We start from the raw sequence: 25548 nt of genomic DNA, 5'->3' as shown, positions 1-25548 counted from the left end.
CTCTGCCCTTGGCTGAGTGGTTTTGATGCTGAATAGGAAGCTATAGTGAAAGCAAAAAGCATTTTTCCTGTCTAGCTACATTGCATGGGATTTGTGATAATAATTACGTTGACCTGATTGTTCCCAGGCTTGTTTCCCTCAGCATCCTTTAAATCAGTGGGAGCGCAGCAACTTTTGAAAGAAAATCAGGCCTGGAATGCCTCTTCGCCTCACACTATTGAGATGGCTTAAGAAGTTAGCTTTGCATAAGTGTTTTGAGACTCACTGATGTGCCAGTGGTTTGGAGGTCAGCCTGCAGTGCCGAACTGGTCCTGTGCTGTGGCTTGTATGGGGTCTCTGGTTCCCCATGCCACAGCATCCACCATGATGCTTTCAGGCATTACAGCCTGTAATCCAAGGCTGTATCCAAGGAAATGGACTGTACCTCCAAAACTCGTTTTACTGTCGTATAAAAGCACAGATAATTCCCTATCCAAGGACTTTTTTCCATAAGCAGCCAGTAAAAGGATCAAATTCTGCTGTTAAATTAGAATAAATACTTTCTAAATTGCAGACTGCATTTGATTGTTGCTTCCTGTGCTGAATTCTGTTTGTTCTATGGAATGCTCCCAGCTTTCTGCTTTACGAGATGACCAAGCCCTGCTTGCAAGCGGCATGTTAATTATTTACACTTTCTAGCCCCAGCAGAGTGATTATTTTGTGGTGAAACATTATACTAGTAGCTGTGCTATATTTTTTTTATGCAGACATCACAAAGAACTAAACAAACATTAAATTAACTTTTGCTACATGGAGCATGAAGTAAAAATTAATTTTTAATGCCATTCCATTTAAAGATTAAATTAAGACCTGAAGTGAAAGGCCTGCAAAGATATTAGTTGAATTGTAGTTCCAGTGCTCCTGCTATTCTTTTCTGACTCTGTCTCATGGAGAAACTGGTACGATGTACACAAATTAGGGAGTTTTATCAATTGTCAGTTACCTGTTTATTCTGAACTCCTATTAGTGCTTTATCCCAGTGTTGTTTACTGAGTTTTATTGAATCAAGAAATGGCCATTAATTTCAGGAAGCCAACATCAGACTGATTTTTCAGAGGCTCTGGGCAACGTCAAATGTCATTAATTTCAACGAGATTTTGGAGAGATTAGCAACATAGGCTATTAAGTACAGTCTTCCCAAAAGTCACAGCAGCTACAATTCAATCCGTGAGATATCTGTTGTTGGAATTACAGAGGCATTTGGACTAGGTGGACATAAAGGCATGCAGACTTCAAAATCTATGGAAAATAGACACTTGTTGGAAAATATTAATAAATAAAAATTACTAATTGTAATTTAATGCTGAGTAACCCTGAAGTTTTATGAAGCCATTTAAAAGTAATTTACTATGTTGCTTACTGCTGTGATCTTTAAGTCTGATCTTTGTATATATAGGAAAATTAATTTAAATAATATGGTCTTTTCATTTCAGATTTCATATAGCCATGCCATCCATGCTTCAGGGTTCTTCATTGCTTTTTTCGTTTCCTTTGTATTGACATGTGCTGTTTTTTTCATTCTTTACCAAACCAAAGTATTAAAATGGAATTTCCATAGTAAAAACCAGGTGAGTCATACTTTCTGTAACGGTACTTTATATAATTTTGTTATTAATCATCTCTGCTGATATAACATGCAAACTAATACGGATTGCCTAAAGTGTTTTTGAAGCTAAATAAAAAGGCACCAAGTGCTGGATTGAATTCACTGGTACTATAATCTCTACAACCCCAAATCTTTAGCACAGTCAGATTTAGAGGTGATATAAGAATAGTCTGATCAAAAGAACTGCTGTCAATAACTGGTTGTTAAGCTTCGTAGGGGAGCGATACTACCCACTGGCTTTGCATTTGTTTTCATCTTCTTCCTTGTCCTCATCTCTCCTTTTGCTCCCAGAATGAGAGGCAGAATAACTGAGTAGATCACTCACCTTGAATGCAGAAGGCATGAGTCCAAACTGTATTTCTGATTATCAGGAACAGGGGTTTGAATCTGGGTCTCTTAGATCTTTGGATTTACCTTGGTCTCTAGAGTGATTAAGCAAAACAGTTGGGTTTGGAGATGGAGCATTTACAGTGCTCTTTATCCAGATCATTCCAGTTCGTAGAAAGTATTTCAGCACATACTGGGTCAGAGAGAGAAAATACGGTCTGATGAATGTTCATCAGATTGGCCCAAGTTCCAGTCCTTGCTTTTTAAAATTATTTTGATATTTATATGAAGTAGAACAACTTCAGTGGGAGGGAGATAGAGACCTCAATCACTATTACAGTGATGAGAACAATCCTCTAAGAAAGGCGGGTGTCAAAGGTTTGAAACCTTCCTCTGCTCAGGTGGTGGTAGATCTCCTACTGGGTTGCCAGGTCAACAGGCAGTGTCGCTCTGTCTATTGCAATTTCACTTGGGCATGGTCTGAATATGTTGGTTTAGGTAGGAAGCGATGATACAGGTGAGAGACATATAATTTGAGACTCCCTCTGGGGCTGTTGGATAGTATAAACTGTGCTGGCTGGTGCTGTCAAACTGAGACAATTAAGACTGACAGAAATTTAAGTGGTAGCTGTGTTCTCATTCTACTTTTGGATTTCAGTTTGATATTTTTTCTTCAGTGGTCTGATTTCTCAAACGCCCAGAAAGCTTTAATTTATAATCTATAATGAAAGTGTCTGTTTAAAGGTTTCAAAAAAATTCCACGTTAAGTTTAAAGATTTGGTTGAAACATTTCTGTAGGCACATTAATCTGGCTGTCTGGAGAGCACATGGGGGTTTTATTCTTCCTATGCCAACCGACTTCAAAACGAAGAAACCCTTTAGATGTGTTTCTCAGGGACACTGCTGTGCTGTGGCGTTTGTGGAGTGTGGAGGCAGTCCAGGGATGGTAATGCACTTGCAGTGCTCTGCTCTTCTGCATAGCAGTTGGAGTGCTTTTGCACAGAGGACAGATGTGTTGAGAAGCATGTACCCAGACGTAGCACTCTGCTCGGAGACCTCAGCTTCCACATATTGCTCTGCTTGAGACAGGCAATCTGGGAAGCATTGTAGTGGGGCATAGCACATTTCAGAGGCTGGGGTGGTCTTGCTGGAGATAATTTGTTTCAGGACTAGATGTGTGCAGTTTGCTTTATACAACTACCAGTATTGGTTTCCTATCTCTAGGTAAAAATGCTGTGTCAGATGTAACTTTTTACAATGTACGATAGATTTTGAAGACAGTGCATGTGCTAAGTCATCTATATTTGCTCTACTGAAGCAACAAAAAGTGAGGAAAAAAGATGTATTTTCTTTGTGATTTAAATTCTGTGAACAACTTATCTTTTCTATTTTTGACAAATGACAAAAGAAGGTTTTATTTTTTTAAATAGATTTGCAGTAGTTTTTCTATCTAATGATAGGTAAATTTGTAATTAGTCTCATTATGCAGAGGGGATCCAGTCTCAGACCAGTGGATGGACCAGATGAGCTCAGAAATCACTTCCAGCGTTACTCTCTCTGGTTGAAAATTACTACATTAACAATTTTTATTTCCTTTAGGCCTGAAGAAATAATCCCTTTCCATTTAAAGGGCTTGTCTTTTTTTTTTTTTTTTTAACAGAAAAACCTCAGATAACATTGTTATAAAAAAAGACCAATTTGGTCCTAGCATGAGCTACTTACAGCAATTTTCTGTATAGTGATTTTCTTAGCCCATCTCAAGGGAGTCTCACTGACCTGTGAACTGTCTAGTAGTATAATCTTGCCATATGTAATGTGTATACCATAGAAATTTTAAAAAAAATTTTACTAGAAAGTTTATAGTAGAAAATAACCTCCTTGGAAGGCTTTTGCAAGCCTACTGATGTCAATGTAAAGTCTGCTATCCTTTGCATTAATTTCTTCATTAGTACTCCTGATCAGTTATATAAAAAAAGTTCAGCCTGAGACAAAAGTATTACAGTTGATCCTAGATATGTATTTGAACTACACAATTGCTCTATACCGTTTCCAGCTGTACAATGTGATAAGTGGGAGTCTTTCCAGTAACTCAGGGTTACCTGCAATAAAATGAGATCAGCTTCACTGTAAGTTTTTTTTATAATCTGAAGCTTACTTTTGTCTTCTTCTTTTTTAGGAGATACAACATGAACTCAGTCAAAATCACAAACTGGAACATTCTCAGTTCAATTCAGGTGATCTCTTTAGTGAAGATGTAATTATGAATGACCAAATCATTGATATACTGACCTTTGAAGAATCGGGGAAAATGCTTCAGGCTTTAGAAGAGTAAGAATTCCTGCTGTTACATCACATTAATCACATTTATCGTCATCTAAATCTTTGAACATGTTTTGACTATGTACCCTTTAATTGTTATTTTTGTAGTGTCTATTTGCACATATGACTGCGTTACCTTAGGTTTTTGAAATGTATTAAGATAGCCATCTGTGGGAACTGAAAATTGTCATAATTTACATTGCTTCACTTATAGAAGTCACAGCTCTAGATAGGCCTGAGGCATGCAAGTTTTCCAATTCAAATGAACATCTGTTTTTGCTTCCCTGTGGTTCATTAAATGAGGGGAAACTTCTGTGTACAAGAAGATGTTGAAAGGGTATATTCTACAATTGCTGAACACAGTTCTGCTTTCAGAACTGTGGCTTTTATCCTAGCGCACCCCTTCTGGGTGCTGGCATTTCTGTGTAGCAGCGTATTTTGGAAACACCTGGATCAGAGTCTAAGGAGTGACAGTTTGTAGTGCTAACAGAAAGATACCATGTAGATGGGATCAGCAGGACCACTGGGTAGAGCAGAGAAACTCTCCTGGTTTTGTTGAAAGGCCAGTCAAGGTTGTTTGACAGAAACATGCAGCTAATAAAGGGCATCTGTTCTTCAGCAGAACTGGAAAAAAGGTCTGATGTGAGGACAGAGCAGATTTTGTTTGTTCTAAGACTGAACAAAGTTAGCTCCTGGCAAGTCAGGTTACAGGCAGTATTATGCAACTATAAAATCTGCAGAAGATGAAAAGGGAAAGTTAAGGGACCATGGAAGTAATTTTCTTTGTTAAAGGGTAACTAACAGCATTATTATTTCCTGCATTTTGTTGATAATTAGGATGCTTATCTCTGTGAATTGCACGTTGGTCTTTGCTTTTATAACTATATAGCAATGCAGGTTTTTAAAAGACTTATCCTAGAAATTCTTATGTGAATGTTAAAAAGAAGAGGGCCAAACATTTTTAAACTCATTTCAGTATTATTTTATATTAGAGATAGTGAATATCTTGCTAGTTTTAACAAAAATACTGGACTGCTTTGAGATGCGTTGTGATTTAGAAAGGTAAGTATTCTTGCAAACCCTTAAAAAGGATTATTTGAATAACTGGATTATTTATATAGCTAAACCCTTAAAATGGGATTCATTTCTTAGTTTGAGTACGTGTCCTGGGGCTATGTTTTTGTAATATTCTTATGCAGTTAATGCAAATGTCTCTCTTGTTTCTGCTTCTTTCCTCCCTTCCATATCCTTTTTTTATATATATTTTTTTTTAATCAAACCACTTCATTTATCTGCTTCCTATTCCAACAATTTCCTTTAGGTAACAGTTTGAAATTTTATGACTGATTTAATTGATTTTCCATTGTAATAAAGGAAGTAATTTTAGAACACAAGTGGAATTAGTGTACAGCCGATGCTTGCTATATGATTGGAGTACTTGTAGGATGTTCTTGCAACTGTATGGAGTCAGATCTGGCCCCAAAACAGGCACTTGTTTGAAGCATTCCTCATTGAAGGCAGTAAAGGTGTCCAGTAGGATATAAGTTACAAAGTCACTTACGCAAAATTGAAAATACTGTTTCAAAAATGGCCTCAGAACTGCTTCAGTTGGCAGTTCTCCTGAAAGCAGAAATGCAGAGATTGTCTCATCTCTTTGGATGTTCAAGAAAATAAAAGGATTTTCTCAGCTATAGTGTAAAATATTAGATAAAAATGCTGGTATAGTCTGAAATAGCAGGAATAGAAAGGAATGCTTTCATGTCATTACACCATCCTACACGAACAACAGTAGATATGCTCACTAGACCCATTTGGGGGATTTATCTGTCTTAGGGCACCTGGATTCATCTGTGTCTGTTTTGGAAACATACTGGACCAGCTTATCCTTACTGATGACTTCTCAGTTGCTGATAGAGCACACTACGATTTTATCATGCCGAGAGCTGTGATTGTAAAACACTACAGTGGCCATCAGCTTATTTTAAGCATTGTGTATGGTCTCCACTGAAACCACTATTCCACATTATTGGATTGAAGAGCATCTGTATTTCTATTGAATATTTTTGGCTGATTTAAAATCAATGTAAATAGTTACCAGGCTTGGAATTTGCATAGGATTTCACTGATCATAGGAAGCAGAAAGAGCTTGTAAGATTTTTAAAAGTGTGATTTTATATTCTGCATGTGGGAGACAACATCTTTTTGTAGAAGAATTCTCCTCTGATAGACATTCTGGTGGACTGTTGATTTAGTGCAGATGTCTAACTTTTTGCCCCAAACCTTTGCATTTGAGTTATCAATCCCTTTACTTAGCTTACCATCTCTGATCATTTCAAAATTTGGCAGTTAGGCAACTAGAAATGTCTGAAAGAGCCTTAGGGAAATGAAATCACTGATGATGATAGGGAAATTAAATCACTCCCTTCATCCCCTCCTCCGTTAGGAATGGGAGACACAAAAAGCAGCATCAGTGTTGATGGCAGATGAAAAAAATTTACTCTATGTTGGGCAAGTTGCTTTTTTCAAGAGAAAACTTTGATAGTCTTCAATTTGTTCGTGCTTTTGTAAGGAGGTGGAGCATCGTAGCAAATAAAATAAATGCTTGTTAGCAAACAGTCACTAATCTTCTTCAGTTTTTGAGTTTTCTATTGATTTTTCTGGGATGAGAATGACAGATGGACCACAAAAACATCCAGAATTGCTGTGGTTCCTCCTTTAAGAGAGGATTGAAAGGGTGATAGATGTTACTGTGAAGGGCTCAGATCAGCCTCTGTTAGGGGTTAGGAAGTAGCCATTGGTATTTATATTATCCCAAATCTTCTTTCATGTATTTTTTTTTGTCTAGTTTGTTTACTGTTAGGAGATAACACACAGGTGAACTGACCATTCATTGGCACTCATGGGTATTAAATTACTGCATGCCTGTTCCGTCTCTTACTGGTGTAAGTCTCTTACAGTTTATCTGGCCAAATGAGGATCTCTGTGATGGAAACTTCTACACTAACTTGTCCTGAGTTCCCTTTTTTACTCAGTGGTGAAAAAGAGCACTTCTAGGGTATAACGCCTCTTAACCTAAAGTAGACATCCAGAAATTAGTCATATGAATGCTGTGCCCACTGATTCCAAAGTCTGAAGACTGGGCTGATTAACCCAGATACAGGAGTCTGGAGGTGAAACAAATCCCAGTCTTGCAGGATGGTGGGTCTAAAACGCTACAGCATTAACTTAATGCCTATATTAGGTATATGTAATATTTTTCCTGCATTTTTCAACAGCTAGAATATAAACCTTGTTTTATCTCTCATTGTTAGCACTCTTTTATGATACTAAGCCTGGGATGCTTCCCTGTCCCTTAATTTTTGTTCCATATTCTTTACATAAATTGGGGAAGACAGTCCTTTAGTTTCACATCTATATTCCTTAAAGGTTTTCATCTTAGTATTTTAATATATTAACTGTTGTACATTATCCAGGCCTTTAGCAGATTCGAAAGACAAAGATAAAATACTGTACCATTGCCTTAGGGGCTTCTATGACAACAATCTGTGCTAAAAACGGAATAGAGTAATCCTTATTTTTACTGAATTATCTGTTTTAAGGATAGTGCTTTGCAAAACATAATGGGAAAAGAAAGAATGTGCATTTGTAACTTATTAATGGATAATTGCAGTCAATTTGAATGGACTTTGTGCTGAAATGAAATGTTATAGTTTTACCGATTATGGTCATAGAATCATTTTTTCAACAACATTGCATTTTTTTTTTTTTTTTAACATTTAGTGTTACCCAGTAGAATGGTTGGGTGTTCTGTAAGGAACAAAGGGTTGAGGATTGATTTGTCTCACAGGAGTGACAGTATACTAAGAACTGAGCTTGTATTTTGAACGCAGTGTTTTCATGTCATGTGTATACTGAATATGAATTTCAGCATCATAATCCTACATTTTTTTATTTAGGGAGGCAAAAGTATATGGGCTTTTGTTAGAGATGGGTTGATACTTCACGTATTTCAACCAACAAAATCTTGCTTATATTTTTATTCAGCAAGCATATTCTAGTTTGATAATTCCTTCAGTGTAGCTATGTGTCATTTTCTCTACATGGTGAACATATAAACTTGCCAATGTAACTGATATATTCTTTTTGAATTACGCTGTGATAGTGAACAGGTGTAATCATTCTGATGTTTTGTTCAGTTGTCCAGACACAAATGAGAAAATTACTCAGAAAAGTAAAAGCCACGGAATTTTTTGTCCTCTTTATAGCATGAAGCTAGGTTAATAGTTAATATCTTTGAAGAAGTGACAGTGCCAAATTGTTTAGCAAATACATAGGAGCATGTGTTCAATATTTATGGACAGGGACATCTTCGGAGTGTAGACAGTTTGCGACGTCAGGAGGATTGGCAAGAGAACAAAACATACTTTTAATATTTCATAAGAAAGCTTCTTAGTTACTTACTTTGTGAGTTTAGTCTTAGTAAGTCATATCCTTGATGCACATTATGCAGCAAAATAGTTTGGCTTTTATTCTCAGTAGGTTCCTTACTGTGTATATTCCTTAATATTGGCCCATTGGCAATGAATGCTAATGAGAGGAAGCTATATGATTTGAATATTTAACATAAGCACTAGAAAATCATGTTGCAAAATGTTGTAGGTCTCTTTAACTGTGTATCTGGAACAGAATGTGAAGATAGCTGAGCAGTTTGGCTTTGTGTCCAATGTGATGAAGTCTGACCACCCTCATAGTATCAGAAGATACAGCTATTATACAGGCAACTTTATTTCTTTAAATGACTTTCCACTGCTACAGCTTTTCTTTTTCATCTTTATTTCCTACAACTCAGCTTACTTGAATTTTGCAAAGCTCTAGCTGAATTTCTGGCTGAACTTGAACCTCATTGCTGATACACAATAAACTCTGCCAATTATTTTGGCAGATCACTAAGTAATATGTATTCACTGAAGCTTATTTTTTTCTGATGGTAGAGGGCATCGAGGCCAACGTACTAGAGAACAAGATCAAAATGTTTCCAGAGATGCTTGACAGAAAAGTCAAAAACAATTTACTACCATATTAGAAGTTCACCTTTTCTTTCTAAATGTAAATTTTTTGCCATACATCTCAGTTTAATTTGCTATGGAGTCAATGTGTTTTTGTTGTTTTTTAAACCTGAATTCAAATGAAACGTAAGAAGAAAAAGCTCACATTGTCACAGCAGCTAGACCTGAATATTCCTCCGTAGAAAATGGTGACAAATAATTACATTTTTAATGCAAAAAAATGGAGGTGCTAAATTTCTGTAGTTCATAACTTTTAAAATGTATAACAGAAATTTTAGAATTTTTGGAGGGAAGTCATATTCATAGCTCTGTTTTTGTGCAATGTGGACAATGCAGGAATATAAAAATAAATAACCACCACGTAGATGTAACAGTAAGATAAAGCACCTACACATGGAATGAACCCCAGACTCTGCGTTTGTAGTTCTGTGTTATAAATGCTGTTATAAATTTGAGAAATGCATAAAGTATCCTGGTTTTTTTTCCATGAGAGAAACACAAATGCTTGATAGGTAATAGGAAGTAGCTCATAAGGTAGAGGAAGCAAAGAAAGAATTTAAGAATTGAAATACCTCTGCTCTCTTGCTGTGGCAACTTAAAAGAATTTGATGATGAAACAGCTGCCAAATCTGGTACTTACATGTTCAGCAATTTTTCATGAGTCAGTTTTCTCTGAAGAAGAAACAGTGATCTCTCAGCTCAATTTATCATCTTTTTTATTTTTCCTTAAATCTTTATCTATCTACCACGACAATCCTATTTCTGTGTTTGTCAGCATGTAGTCTTTTTTAGGAAAGCTAAACTTAATCTGTGACTCATCCATGTGAATATATCCTTAGATAATAGTCAAGTCCCTTTCTTAACTATTTTATTCATCTACGAGATGTCCTGTGTTCTCTGTAGGCTCACACTTCAGGTGCTGAGTTTATGCTTAGCTGTGTAGCAGTGTCGTAGGACTGATGGATGACCTCTCCCAGTTCAGAGCTGGCTGCAGACCATTACAGCTACTGGTATAGTGCAAAGCATCTTCTGATGTCCACCAACGCAGATGGGCAAGGCAATACGCCCTGCACAGGAGGGCTGAAGACTTTGGCTTTTGGCATTTGGTAGCTGTTAGTGGTCATTTAGACCTCACGTCTTTACATCTGCTTCTACTGCAGCACAGTTTGGGTTTCTCGCAGAGATTTTCACCTCATCATGGTGCAGCGTGGGTAAGATGCCTGCTCCAGAGTGTTTGCAGTCTCTTTTGTGACTTGACACAGCTGGAGAGCATGAGAAGCAGAGGGAGGAAGAAGGGAGGGAGAGGCAGAAAGGAGCAAGCTATATCACCACAAATGGGCCACATCAGCACAGTAATTTCATGTTCACTGAAATGAATGAAATAATAGTGTCAGTAGTTGATCAGTGTTTGCTGTTATGCAATTTCCTGTGGTGTTTAAAGCACAAGAGGGTCACCAGGAGATTAATTTTTGTTCTCCTCTTTCTTTCTGTTTTAGAACCAGGATTCTGTAAAATATTAGCATTGATATGCTTCATAGTCTGACTCTGGGGGGTTGGAAATCTCAAGTATAGTCATGAGCTTTTATAATAAAAGCATTCCCCTGTTTAAAAAACAAAACAAAACAATACAGCCCAATTTACTATATTATTAATCTGTCAATAAATGGATGATTTAGGAAACAAACCACATCCGCAGTTGAATGTGTTTTGATGCCCATTATACTGGAATTGGCTTTTTCTGCTTACTGTTACTGGAGCCAGCACTGGAAGGTACTGTTTGAAGTCACAGCTGTGTGATTCTCTTGTCTGACCCCAGAGGGGTTTCCCTCTGTCCATGTTCACTTCTGTGAAGTGTAACAAGGCAACATGGACCTCAGCACTTCTTTCTCATCCCCTCTTCCCTTCCATGCCGCAGCTTGCCCACTGACATTGTGCCTGCGAGTGCGGTGCCACGTGCAGGCTGCAGTGGGTGCCCCCGGGCTGGAGGGGCCGTGTTTCCCCCCTGTGCCTTCCTCCTCTCCCCAGCTGGAGCTGCTGCAGCCATCAGGCCATGGTGCCCCAGGTCATGGCTACAGCAATGTGTGCAGCATGGTGGAGTCACAAACCATCCACAAATAGCCTTAAGTCGCATGCTTTTGGCAACGCTGCATACCACAAAGGGAGGCCTTTACAGAAACCGCCACCACGGGGCTCCAGTCTCCTCAGGATGCTGTTGTAGTATGTTACTAACTGAGTACCATTTGCAGATGAGAGATGAGTTTTCTAAAAATAAATGATTTGTTTAGTTTTGATGAAAAATATCACTGAAGGGGAATTTGATTGATGTTCCTCATCCCTTTAGAATTCAGAAAATTGTGTCACAGTAGTTTCTTACCTTTGTGAACTCTCCAGACACTTAAAAATGTGTCTAAAAGCACTTAGTTCATTTTAGGACTGTGCCATTCAGCAGCTATTAATTCTCCTGTTTTAAAATTCCCTCTCTGGGCCTCCAATTTTAGTAATAAAACTTAAAGACATAATTATTTTGTAGTTAGTTAAAAAACTTTTCCTCTGTTCTTTTGTTTTTGTTTTAATTAACTATGCTTGTTTCTTCCCTGACTCTAGTTGCTTTCCTGTATTCATTCATTAGGTCTGTGGAAGACATCAGAAGTTCAGACACACTCTCTGCTTCTCTGTGTTTGGCATCTGGGATTCTCACCTCCCAGATCTTCTCTGACAGATCTTTAAACACTCTTCCTCTTCAAGTGAGTGAAAAATCTTTACACTTGCTGTTTGCAGCTTCATTTTCTGTCTGTTTGCTTCTCATTTCCACTCCCCTTTTGTATTACGTACCTGCTGTCCTGTCCTTATCCTTTCTCTGCATGCTTTGCCCAAAAGAAGCTTTGATCTGTTTCATCAATAGATTGCCATCTGCTAACTGTACCTTATTGGCTTTCATGTTGCTATTATGTTGAATATGCTTAGGAAGAGATACAAGACCTTTTAAACATGAATTGCTGTAACAGGAATAGTGCAGATCATTTAAAGCAACTTACTAAATCTACCTTGGTCTCAGGATGCACAGTGTCAGGTTATGATATTTTTTTTTTTTTCCTATGAGTCACTATTGCACATTTAATCCAGATGATTGTAAGCATTGTTCTTCAGGGAGACTTGTGTCTGAAAACATTTGTTTTATTGTATGTAGAAGATTCCTGTTTTTTACTGGCTGTTAGTGTCAAAAATTGAAAGAAGTAGGTTAAAGACTGCCTGTTGATGTCTTAGACTCCAAGACTGTATTGATACAGCTTGCTAAGGATCAGGGCTGCCCTCAATACTGGGCACACATCTCATTTGGCGTGAGAGCTTGAGGCAAGGTGCACATGTGGTAGGCTTGATTCACTCCTTCAGCCTGCTGTGGAGGAGGCAAACCAGAAGCAGAGCACATCACATGTAAGGTAGATTCCAAGTTTTAATAGACAACCTTTCTTCAGCTTCCATTGAAAAAAAAGACTGCTGTATGCCAGGACGTGACATGGGAGAAGTGTGGCTTCTAATTACTTTTTCTCCATGTTATTAACCTTGGATTGGTGGAACTGCTCATGTGCTTCCTCTGCTTCGTTCTCTTCTTCACAGATTTGCTGCCAGGTGGGTACCATAGTTCTTTCTGTAGACAGGAAGGAGCATGGAAATCTTGCTCAAAATGAAATCAAGTCTAGTCTGCAATAACTTGCAGAAAAAGAAGGAAGTGCTAGGGGAAGACTAAGCGAAAGATAACGACAGAAAATATTGTAATGGTGTCTGGTTTTGATTTTCATTCTTGGATCACTGCTGAAGACCATAAAGCTAACTAGTAAGGAGGTGGATGAGGAATGGCTTAACTTTTTATTCCAAGCATGGTGGAAAAAATCCTGCATATGTGATAAGAAATTAATGTTGTGTTACCAGCTGTGTATCAACACAATGGAACTGCAAGGTGTTGCCTTCCAGCGAGAGAGTTAAGGAATTCAGTCTTTCACACTTCAATAAGAAAGGGTTATAGAGTGCTGTGAGCACCATCTATCAGTGCACAAATGAAGAGGAGAAAAATAGCGACTAAGGAATTTTTTATTCCAGCAGACAAAGATAGTTGGAAGTGGAAAATAGTCAAATTCAAGCTGAGGATAAGGTGACCTTTTTTAGGCCTTAAAGGAATTGGGAAGTGAAATGTTTTTTGGTTCTCCAGTAGGGAATGCTTGAAAACCAAGATGTGCTATTTCTTGCAGAAGACAGATATGCTTCAGTTAAAACAGAGCTACGAGACTTGAAACAGGAATTCAGACGCTCTAGTAGCTTGATTTTTGCAGGCTAATAATTAATTGGGACAGTCATTAGGGAAATGTTATAGCATAAATCTCCCATTTTTTTTTAATCCTTTTTATTTAAGTACATTTACATGAAACTGATATACTTACTTTTTAAAAGTTGGTAAGTAGAAGTTGTCTTAAGTAAACAGCTTAGCACTAGCTGGCTATATCAGCAAGTGTCCTAGGTCTTCTGTAAACAGAGAAGACCGAGACAGAAATACGCATCTGTGCTGCCAATTTGAAGTGCTTGCTGTGTTGCTTTGGCATCCTGTTCCCTTGACCCTGCCATCATGTGTCCTCTGTGGCTTCTCCACTGTGCCGGAGCAAGAAGTACTCTTCCCCAGAGAGAGGGAGAAGGAAATAAACCAGAGGAGAACACAAACCAGTAATGCATTAATATGGATGGGTCAGTGAGTTTAGAACTATTTTACAGAGTCAGCAGAATTTATAGTCCATTCAGATACTTCATCCGCACTGTGTGCTTCCCAACATAAGTTTATTTTCTGTTGGAGGTTTTTGTTTGCTTTTAAATTGACGGAAAGTTTTGTGTTCCAAAGTAAAGCTTTTCCTTTTTTGGTCTAAACCAGAAGTGTATGAATACATACATGTATATATGTATGTATGTATATATATATATATATATATATATATAAAATGGAAGTTAGTTTAGTAGAAATTAGTTCACTCTACTTTTAAATGAATGATTACTATCATGATTAGTAAACTCATGTGCTGAGATATTTCTGCACTTGTCTGACTGCCATTCTCAGTTACACAATAAGTCTAGATATCCTTGTTTTATGATAGAAATTTCCTGTGGTCTGAGATTTTAAACAGTCCCAATTGCCTTTCCACAGCCTGGAGGTTGCCAGCCTAACTCGGGCAGATGCTGATTTGGAGGCATATCGAATGCAGATATGTAAAGAAGTGATTTCTATGATGATGAAGAACATGGTTTTAAGTCACAGCCTCTTTCCTCATGTGGAGAAGAGGATGAGTTCAATTTTTAAAAAACAGTTTCTTGCAATGGAGAAGGAGATTCAGGAAGAGTATGAAAGAAAGGTTGTGGCTTTCACAGCTGAATGTAATCTGGAAACTAGGAAGAAAATGGAGGCTCAACGCCAAAAAGAGAGAGCTGCGAATGAAGAAGCTGAAGAATTAATGAAGAAAGTGAATGAAAAGGTAAATCTTGTATAAAATCAAGATACTTTGCATGATGTGGTTTTATATAGATGGTTTCTCTTTTAGCGTGGGATGGCTGAGTTGTTTGCTTAGAAGACTAAGACTATACAATTTAAATGTGTTCAGAAATTCAGATTTGATAAATAGAGTGATTGAATAGACATTTTCTGTGTGTTTTACTTTACCAGGAAAATGAAATTATATCAAGAGTATCGACACTTGAAAACAAAAGACTATTGTTATCCTGATTATTTATTTATTTATTTATTTATTTATTGCATAGTCACTTTTAGCCACCCTTGCAAAGTTGTGTGTTATTATTTGTTATTTTCTATGGTAGTGATTCCAAAGAAATCCAGTCAGACACTGTGTAAAGTATATTGCACATTCAGAGCAGAATCATAAACCTAATCTGCATCATACACCTTAACAATCTAGGTAAAAATTCTCCAAGATTTATATTCTTATTTTGAAGAAAATGAAAATATAATCTCCACCGAAGACTGATTTCTTCCAGGCCAAGTAAAGGCACACAGAACAGTCTATATGCAAAGCAGGTAGTGGACTTCTCTTGAAAATAGCCTCCGGGGAACAGAGTGATAAGTTGTGTTAAGACAGAATATAATCCTTTACAAGTTTAGGGGCTCTGCTTAAGTGAAAGCTTAATGCTTATGTGTGTTACTTTCATCCAAAGATCTCTTTCGGAATGGGTATTATTGCCTAGGATTTCATAGATAGTCAGGAATGGGTATTATTGCCTAGGATTTCATAGATAGTCATTAGCTGGAAGCAGTGCCTAAGTCTTAACATCCTCTGGTCCAACATCCTATCTGCAAAATCATGCTCTGTTCTTCAATGTCATCTTTCAGGTATAATGATTTTTTTACAATAAAATGGACTGATCTTTTTCCTTTTCATTTTATGTGTCTGGAGGGAAGTCTGCTAGGTTTTGAATATTCTACCTCTGTAACCTTAAAATGCTAACATACCGAAGTTAATGTTCCATGCTTGTCCATAACTCAGCTTATTAGGATGACTTGTGGGAATAAATAGTACCGTTCGTTATTTACCAGTGGGGATTTGTTTCTGGATGTGCAAGTGGATGCATGGGTATTGGATGCAGCACTTCTGAATTTTCAGCTGTTTCATTTGGGTTATAGAGACAAAATAAGTTTTGTTTGGAATAGATTCTGTTACACCAGTATATTCCCTTGCACATGCTTATGTATACTGTAATTGTAGGGAAAGGTACTATAGTATGCTGAGGCTCTCTGGAAGAACTTTAATTTATCAGGCTGTTGTGTGGAGAAAGCTGGTGGACTTACTTACGTAAGCCAGCTGAACTTCTTTGGGGTTTCCAGCTAATTTTAGATTGTGACTCCAGTGAACCATATTTAGTGAACTCTCACTAAATATGCTCTTAGTCCGGCAATTTTTCTTTGCACAAAATACATTTGATATTGTTTCAGTCTGGTTTATATTAGAAAACCTCAATGTTAGGAGTCAGTGAAAGAATTAAAGCCAATCCAATTCTTGTCCTCATGCATTTATCATCTACTTATCATCCTGTTATCCACCTTTCTCCCCTAAAACTGTAATACTAATTATGCTTTCTGAACACAGCAAAAAGCACCAGGATCTATGAAGGAATGTGTTTTAATACTCCCTGTGGAACCTGGTCCAAAAGGACATGCTGGGGAACTAGGCATGGCTCACACTAGAGCTCCTGCCAGTGGGTGACATCTGAAAAATAGCAGTAAAAAACCAGCTGCAGCACCAGCCTCTTCACCCTTTTCAGTCAAAACACAATATATATTCCCTACCCTTTTGGATTAATTGTTTGCTGTCTGCAATGCATCACTTGGGAATGAGGGGTGACCTGTGGGGGGGGCTCAGTGCAGAGGACAGTTCTCCCCATATTAATAGGATGAAATTCGGAACAAGACCGACATGCCTATTGTTTAGTAGTTCTGCTGACATTAGAAACATACATTTCCCAAAGAGCAAAGGATTTTTTGATTCTAAAATGAGTTTATGCCATCTGAGATTAAAACTATGAATATGTTAAGTCTTACTAGAGAACTATGAGTACTACTTTGCTCTTTCTTGCAAAGAGGCTTTTAAATTAATTGCCATTTAATTCTGCACCATTGTTGTAACTCTAAAGTGGTGCTCTTGAATTAATTTGTAGAAACCAATAGATAAAGTAGGTCACTGATAATAAGAACTTCTAAAGATTTGAGGTAGAGTATTTTTTCTAATTTATATTGTTTTTAAAATGTGTGCTTACTGTTCTTTCATTCTTTCTGTATTTTGGAAGTCTATTCAATTTTAATATGATTGCAGAATTGATGAAACATAAGAAATTCATTACATGTATATTCTAAAAAGACTTCATAATGCCTTGGAAGTGTTACCTGGGTTATAAACTGACTGTCGTACAACCCATCATTCCAACAGATGAAAAACATGGGAAGTGTACATTGATTTAGTATTAGTCTGCATTCAAACCTGAAATGACAGTAATCAGAGTATGCATAAAATACATATGAACTAGTAGCAATGATACTTTAAAAAATGTTGAATATTGAATATCACTTCAGATATATTTATTTTTCTCTTCTCTGCAGCCTGCTGTTGAATATAGAACTCTTCTGGATAGACTTCACAGGCTGGAGCAGGACCACCTGAAGAGGTTCCTTCTGGTAAAGCAGGAGGAATATTTTGCAAAAGCTTATAGACAACTGGCTATTTCCCAGAGAAAGGAGCTCCATAACATCTTTTTTACACAGATAACAAATGCTACCTTAAAGGGAGAACTGAAATTGGAAGCAGCTAAAGCATTAGTGCAAGATTACTCTAAAATACAGGTAATAGGATGACAGCTTCATTCCTAACTTAATGACAGAATCCAAACCCACAGTAACTTTTGTGAAATGTTTCAGGAAAATATCTGCACTCATATATAGAAGATATTATCCATATGTTAGCACTTTTTATAACTAATTTTTGTAGGAATAACATTATGGACATTTAGATATCTACACAACGTACATATATTGTTTTATATATATATATATATATATATATATATATAAGCTCACTGTTTTTTGACCTGTAAGAAATTTTTAACTTTTCGTTATTAATGAACAAATTTGGCCTGATATCCATAGGTGTTAGTTGAAATTAACTTTACGTCTAATTAGATATATTTGTTCACATTCCTTCCTTCCTGTAGGGAGACATTGAAGAGTTAATGGATTTTTTGCAAGCTAGCAAGAAATACCATCTGAATAGAAGATTTGCTTACAGAGAGTCTCTTATAAGTAAGGTACAGTTAATGGATTCTCAAGCTTCTACTCTTATAAATGCAGCAGCAACCCAGATATCAGCTCTCATTAATAAGATGGAAAGGTAAATATCTCAGCTGTTTTTTTAAGTCAGTTTTAAAGTCAGTTTAAAAATTACCAAATATTGCATCCGTTGATATGATAATCTGATTTACCTATTTTTTTTAACCTTTGCTTGCTCATCTTTTTACTTGTCCTGTTTGCTGCCATGTTGGAATCATACTCTAAGTTTAGCCTCGAGATTTTGTTGATCAGAGAGAGGTTCTTCCAGTATGCTTGCACTGCTTTGCCTGTTTTGCTAAAATCTGCAGCTGTGTGGCTCAAAGACAAAAATAAATCTCTTGGCATAGGAAATACAATTTAGGCACATCTTCCACAGAGAGTTCCTTTCCATCAGTTCATGCTTCTTTTTAGAATTGGATTATATAAGAAATGTTCCGAGATGTTTTCACAGATGTCGTTATGTGAAGAGCCTTAATGAGAAACTCTTTTCTGTACGACCGCTGCATCCATGGATCAAATCATTGAAATGAACAACTGGGGCTTCTCAAGCTGGAAAAATAGTTGTATGCCTGTTGCTGTACTTAATAGTAAAAAAACATATTAACAACAGAACGGGGAGGAAACATCTAGTATTAGTAATCCAAGACCTTGTAGATCTCATCCCCAAAAATATATTTTAATGGGAGGGATGCTTGCACACAAAAAACGAAAACTCTCTGCAAAAACAATCAACCTCTTCCCCCTTAAAGCATCGTTAACATGATGAAAAATAAATTCTGTAGCACTCTCTTTTCAAACTTCACAGAGTGATAGTACTCTGCAGGCAAAGGAAACATGACCGTAGTTGGAGATGGCATTTGTAGAGGAGAAATCCCATCTGATTTTTTGGGTGTAGAACGACTTATTTTCCTCTAACTTCCCATACATGCAGGGGGCATGAATTCCATTCAAGCAAATTTTGGCCAAACTGTTATGTTATTTATTCTTTAGATGTTGAGATTATAAAGCTGCAGAATCTAGTAAAACAGATTATTTGCTAGACCTTTTTCTACAAGCAAACTGAAATATCTTTGTATAAACCCAGAGGAAGTTATAATCTGTGCTAGGAAGGCTTAAATTTCAGTTTTTAACTCTAAACTGATTTGGGGAATATTTATAATTTGGGGTGTTTGAGCAGGTGTAGTTTGGTTTGATGGTTTGGTACTTTAAATTTGTATCCATAATATCCTCTTAAGTTTCATATTAGCACTGAATTTGCTTGTCTAAATATAAATACAGGTCTGTCTTAATCTGTTATGCCGAACATTGATAATGGTACTTAAACTTACAGTTAAAAATGGAATTCTAAAATGCAGAGCTATTTATATTGAGAAGAGAAACTGATATACCACAGGTAAACAGAATTGAGGAATACATAAAACAGCACATAAATGATGAGGGGAGAGGTCGTAATAGGATGTTTAAAATTTATCAGATAGAAAGGCAATTCAAAATTAATATGAAAAAGATTATGTGTAGCCAGAAATAAAGGTTATAAAAAGCAAAAGGAAACCAAGCCAAAACAATTCTAGGGAGATTTGTGAAGATTTTAAATGAAGTAAAGCAGCCATGGTTTTCAAGCCGAGCTTTCTAAAGATAGCAGTTAAATAAAATATCCCATTTGTTAGGACTGGCTGTGTGTACTCAGTGCTGTTTGGAAAGCAAGTCTGTGAGCTGCAGTGCCAAAATGCAGGAAAGCAAGTTCTAAAATTCAGATGGTAATTATAGATTTGTAGGGTTGTCTAGCTAGGCGTTTTGTGTTTTCCCTTAACAAATAAATGAGTCAAAAGGTGATACTTGAGGCAATATTTAGCCTGATGTTGTTCTGGGTATACCCAGAGGTGCCAGGTTCGTGACATTTTTAAACTACAGCATTTGTAGTATGTTGCATTGTTCTTTAGTGAGTATCTGAACTCCCACAAGAAGTTTAATTTCTTCTTTGGTCTCCTAAAAAGCTTAGTCCAGTTCTGCTGATTCACTATTTATGAACAATTCAAGCTCCTTTATAAATTTCTTCAAAAATTGTAATATTTATGAGACCTCAAGCATTTCTTGTTAACTGTTTTTAAAGTAGGCAGTTGATTATCTTTGACATAAAAGATCAAAGCAAAACATCTTATGTTGGTCTCTTATTCTTGTGAATATTCTTCATTTATGTGGATCTTGATATAACCAAAGTAGTTTTCCAATCTGTCTTGCTGGACCTTTCAGGAAGTAGGCATTGGAAAGTGAACGCATCCAGTGGTAATGCATCAGTATAAAGCTTTCTCATAATCTCTTAACGTTTTCTGCTCTTTTCTGTATAAGGCATTTATTGCCCTTAATTATTTCCCTCAATTGTGATGGCAATATGCCAGCTCAGTGGGTGAAATCCTGAAGTAGCTGAAGTTCAGTAACATCAACATTGTCTTGCAGGTTCTGTCTGTATGGTTTGTTTTGAGTCAACCTCCATACACAGCTTTTCTGCTTCATCAGTTACGCTTCAGTCTCTCCTGCATCTTCTCTAGCTTTCATAAATCAATCTTCCTTTGCTCTGGTCCAGCTTTCCGTAGACAGTTCTCCATAGCACGTAATATGAACTACTGCTTTTTACTTTTAGTACCCTCATTTCACATTTTCTCCTAAACTTGTTGGCTTTTTCTCAGTACAACGAAATCAAGGTTTGCCTCCAATTGACCTCTGATACTGGCTGCTCATGAGTGCACATTTCATCTCTGTACCTTCAAAGATACTTACTGCATTTAGGCGAACCCACCTGTAAACATCCTTGTCATTACTGCAGTATTTTCCTTCATTAACATTCTCCTCGTTCAAAGACATTAAACATGTGCCTGCACATTTCTTCGGTGATTAGATGTCTGATATGCCGAGAGCAAGCAGTTTATCATACAGTCTATACTGTCTTACTATCTTTCTTCTCTCCTTTTATTTTGTATTTTAGTTCACAGTCCTTTGGGAACAGGGCGTCTTTTAATTCTAGTATTCTAATTACTTTTATACTGTATTTATATGAAACCAGAAATGAAGGTCTCTTGCCATGGAATTACCATAATACTAATTAATACAAGTTACTGTTTCAATTTCCATAAACTGCCATAGTGGCACTATTTTGTTACCTGGGCTTTCTAAATAAGTAGATTCCAAATAAATAAAGAGATAGATCTTACAGTACTACATAACATGCAGTTTGGGTTGTGGGCCTGCTGGATCTCTAAATCAACAACCCCAAACTGAAATAACGTAACTCTTTTTTTTTTTTTTTTAATCCTAAGAATAGGTGGGTATATATCGTCTTCCAGTCGTTCTATGTTGCATGGCTATTCTGAAATCTTTCACTTGTGGGATGGTTCCAGCACATCCATCTTTTTCTATTGCAGTCCCTTTCACTGCCCTGGACAGGGATTTTAATTGGATGCAGCAAGGCTGGGTTTATTTCTTAAACACGAGGCAGGCTGAAGGTGTTAAAAATAATATCTTGGTTATTATCTTACCTTACTTTCTCACTATAATAAATCGACCTTTGATTCACTAATCTTTTGCCTTGGGCTTGATGAAAAGGAGGTATTAGAGCTAACAAATATAGATAGAAAACGTGGTGCTGTTGAGTCTGTTATTATTGGGGGTTTTTTGAACATAACACTGAAATTATTTGCTTTAAAGGCAAAGATGACTTTGCCAGAAGATCTGTGAATGATGCCTGGTGAATGATGCTCTCAAGTTACTGAGAGGTATTTTAATCTGCCTTCTGTAGAAGATTAGAAAAATTCAGCAGACGTTGGAAGAAACCTTTGTAAAAGAAGGCCCTGTCTGGTTGACATAACCGTGTATTAAAGCAGCTCAGAGTTTCTTTCCAGCACTTTCAGTATGCAGGGGATATTTTGTGGCCTACTCAGATACCTGCAGATGCTTGAGCAGTAGATAGAGAGGTGTGAATTGTGGAATCTGGATACCACATTTCTATTGCAGTGCCTGCAAACAAGCTAAGACATACATCTTCTGCGTTATTTCTTTTAGCTTGTATTTTGAAGATTTTACTTGCAATAAAGCTTTGACAGTATCAACAAATCCTAACAGAGTAAGATCTTGTACTTTCTGGTAAAGGATTCTGGTGGTAGATTATGATCTTTAGCCACGTCTCTAGTTTATTATTTGGTCTAGGTATTATTTTGGAATGGGGATTTGGAAGAGCAACATATTAATGCCTTGATTTTCAGAGATTTTGCAAAATTATTTTGAATCCAAGCTCTGTGAATAATGTTCATGTCTTATGAAAATGGGGATTTGGAAAATAAACCAGAAGGTATTTAGACAACATCCAGATTCAGTTTAGGAATTGGTGCTTTCTGTTCAAAATTCCATTTTGACCTTTTTAACCGGGCATTTTGGAAGCTCACTATGCTTAATATTAAAAATTACAACTTAAAAATGCCCAACAGCCTTGTCTGACTGCATTAAGATCTTCATTTATTCTTCTGTTTTCTGAGAAAGATTTGGGAAAATTCTGGTGTAGATAGGATAGTGGGAAATTTTAAAAGTTCAATTTCAGTTTATATAGAGGGAGATTTTCTTAACTATCATGCTATCTAAGTAACTACGATTGGGATTTTGCTTACTTTTTGATGTTAAGTAATACAGCAGCTGGAGGTAGACCATTGTCCTAAACTTCAATTTGAAAGCACTGTGCGCTTAAGAGTGAGGATTTCCGCTGTCAGAGTATTGTATTTCACTGTTAGCTTGAAATGTTCAAAAATTTTCTGATTTAAATGCAATAGAAAATGTGAATATAAGTCTGTTCATGGATATGATTGCTCTGTGTCTTTAAAATAATTTTTAAGTGTTTTTATTTCGTTAAATTACACCCTTAAAAGAGAAAATTGTTTCTAATTACGATTTATAAAGGACATCCAGAGTTGCACTGCAGTGGCGTTAAATGAAAAATGTAAATATTATGAATAATATATAAGGTTTAAAATGTCTCATTTGAATATTGCTTACGTTACTAACTGATATGTAGTTTGTTTTGCATTTGCCTTCCCTTCCTTCCTTCTTCACATTCCTTCTTTATAAACCTTCACTCTACCCTCACAAACTGGCTTCATTTTGCACTCATCTTTGAGATTACGACTATCTTTCTATTATCCACTTGTTTCTTTGAGTCTCCCCAGATATTACTGCAAAAAAAAAATAAAGATCTTTCTGTGTGGCTACTTTGTTGAGCCTTTGAATGGTACTAATTACTTCAAATATCCTTTTGCTCATAAGAATTTAGGATAACAGACTTCAAACACTATTATTACAGAGCGGGTCATCTACCTGAAAGTCATTTGGGACTTCTGCTGGATCGAGCTGAGACTGAAATTAATTCTGTTAAACAGAAATTTGATCATGATTTGAAACAAGAAAAGCAAAAGCTTCATCAGAAACTCATTATCAAGCGAAGGCGGGAAATGTTGCAAAAGGTAATTATATTCAGTATATTTATTTTCACAGGGCTTAACATGAAGAAAAAATTGAATGAGTTGAAAAGTAAAGCATAGTTCTTAGGATGGGGGTCGACACTGCCAAGAGCACAGATGAAAATAAATGTCTGTTCTTTTTATCTGTGTGCCACCATTTGCTGTGTTAAGTATTCAGAAATTAATAGCTGTTCTTTAAAAATTAAAAATTTTAAAAATGCAAGAAATTGACCTAAGTAGAGAAACTCATGAAGCCTATCTACTTAGTCTTACCTGTTCCAGGGAGGTGTTAGAAGCCTTTGTGCAGACAGGCAAAAGACCAGTGAGGTTCTAGAATCAGTGAGGGAGATGGCACAGGTCTGTGACAGTCATTGTTTTCTGTGGATTTTCTGGCTGGGACTTAAATGCACTTATTGCACAGTTAAAATTCCTGTGGGTCAACTACAAAACTCTGCCTAAAGGATGTAGGAAAAACTACATTAGGTTCTTTATATTGGATTAGGTGATATATCTCTAGGTGACCAAAATTAGGTGACATTAATTTTACCTTTTGTGGGATATGTGTTTCAGTGTTTTCTACTCTTTAACAGATGTCGCTGCAAAGAGGAACGGTAGGTATAAAGATGGAGACTTCCATTTTTTGTCTTTATTCTCAGTATAGGTAGCTTTGGTTTAGCTTTCTGGTGAAATTGCTGCTTGCTGGAAGAAGGGGAAAATCAAAAACAAATACAAAGAACAACAACAAAACATTTTTTATTTTATTTTCTTCTTCATTGGTATTTATTTGATCCAGATTTACTTCTGGAACACTGCCAGATCATTACAATTCAGCCGTTTGTCATTATGTTAAACTGCAAGGTCATACTTTTCTTAGGTGTTAGCCCTTCTATCTAACAATAATCCACATTATCACAGGCCTGCTTGTTGCACACAAAGCCATGATGTTGAGGATTAAGTTAGTCTCTGGATGCTGAAAAGCAGTTTCGAGAGCACTCAAAACCAAAAGTAGAAACTTTGCTTTGCTGTGAAATATGTAATTAAAGAGCTGGAATTTGAGAGCTGTTCCTTCTCTTAATCTTGTTCTTCTTTTCAAAAATGAATCAGCAGAAAGAGCATCGAAAGGAGCAGCTGTCACTAGGGGACCCCTTCAAAACCACTAAGGAGGTCACTCACTACCTGAGCCACTGGAAAAATCTTCTGAATGATCACGCCGTTGAATTTGAAGAATTTACTGAAAAGCTTGATAATGAGGCCAGTGAAGAGCTGAAAGATCTTATATTTAGTCTAACAGAGAAAGCCATTGAGGAGCTTAAGCGTGTTCAGTATGGAATATTTGTGCAAGAACTGGTAAAGCTCAACGTGCCAAAGATGTTCCTTCTGGAAGCTGTGGAAGAGCATAAAAAAGAGATCATTGTTAAACGTGAACAGCTTGAAAGGGAAGAACATGAAAAGAGCATGGTCGTTGAAGAGTTGCTGCAGCTCACGAGACAAAAACTAAGCCAAGAACTGGAAGCTAGGTTTTCAGAACAAAAAAAACTAAGGAGCTGGGAACAGTCAGTATTCATGCAAGTATCTCTATGCCTTTTTCTTAGTTATTTTTGTAAACAGTGATGAGCTAGGAGTTGTCATACCTGTCTGAATGTAATTGTTAATGATCAATTATATGTCATGCACCTGGGAATTGATTTCTCACAAGTGCTCAGCCCCTGCAGAGCCAGCAACATGCACTGGCAGTCTGACACTTCAGTAGAGTTTCCAGGAAACAGAATTTTTGAAACCAAAAGGTGGAGTGGTATTTTTATACTTGACTTCACTTTGTATCAGGTGTCACTTGTG

At 36.8% G+C, this 25548-nt stretch overlaps 1 protein-coding gene across 1 annotated transcript in view; it reads left to right on the top strand.

The window, feature by feature from the left end:
• The window catches only part of EVC2 (EvC ciliary complex subunit 2), a gene marked incomplete at its 5' end in the record, with an annotated part of 69930 nt that overhangs the window by 19006 nt on the left and 25376 nt on the right, over positions 1-25548 (top strand). Inside the window, 7 exon segments of the mRNA XM_080588969.1 lie at positions 1473-1607; positions 4149-4300; positions 14540-14864; positions 17495-17734; positions 18103-18278; positions 23556-23715; positions 24817-25277. Of these exon segments, the coding sequence (XP_080445095.1) occupies positions 1473-1607; positions 4149-4300; positions 14540-14864; positions 17495-17734; positions 18103-18278; positions 23556-23715; positions 24817-25277 (1649 nt within the window).

This window comes from Anser brachyrhynchus (genome assembly GCF_964034855.1).
Source record: "Anser brachyrhynchus genome assembly, chromosome: 4".
Classification (NCBI taxonomy): Eukaryota; Metazoa; Chordata; class Aves; order Anseriformes; family Anatidae; genus Anser; species Anser brachyrhynchus.
This window is presented reverse-complemented; position numbering and strand designations above follow the sequence as displayed.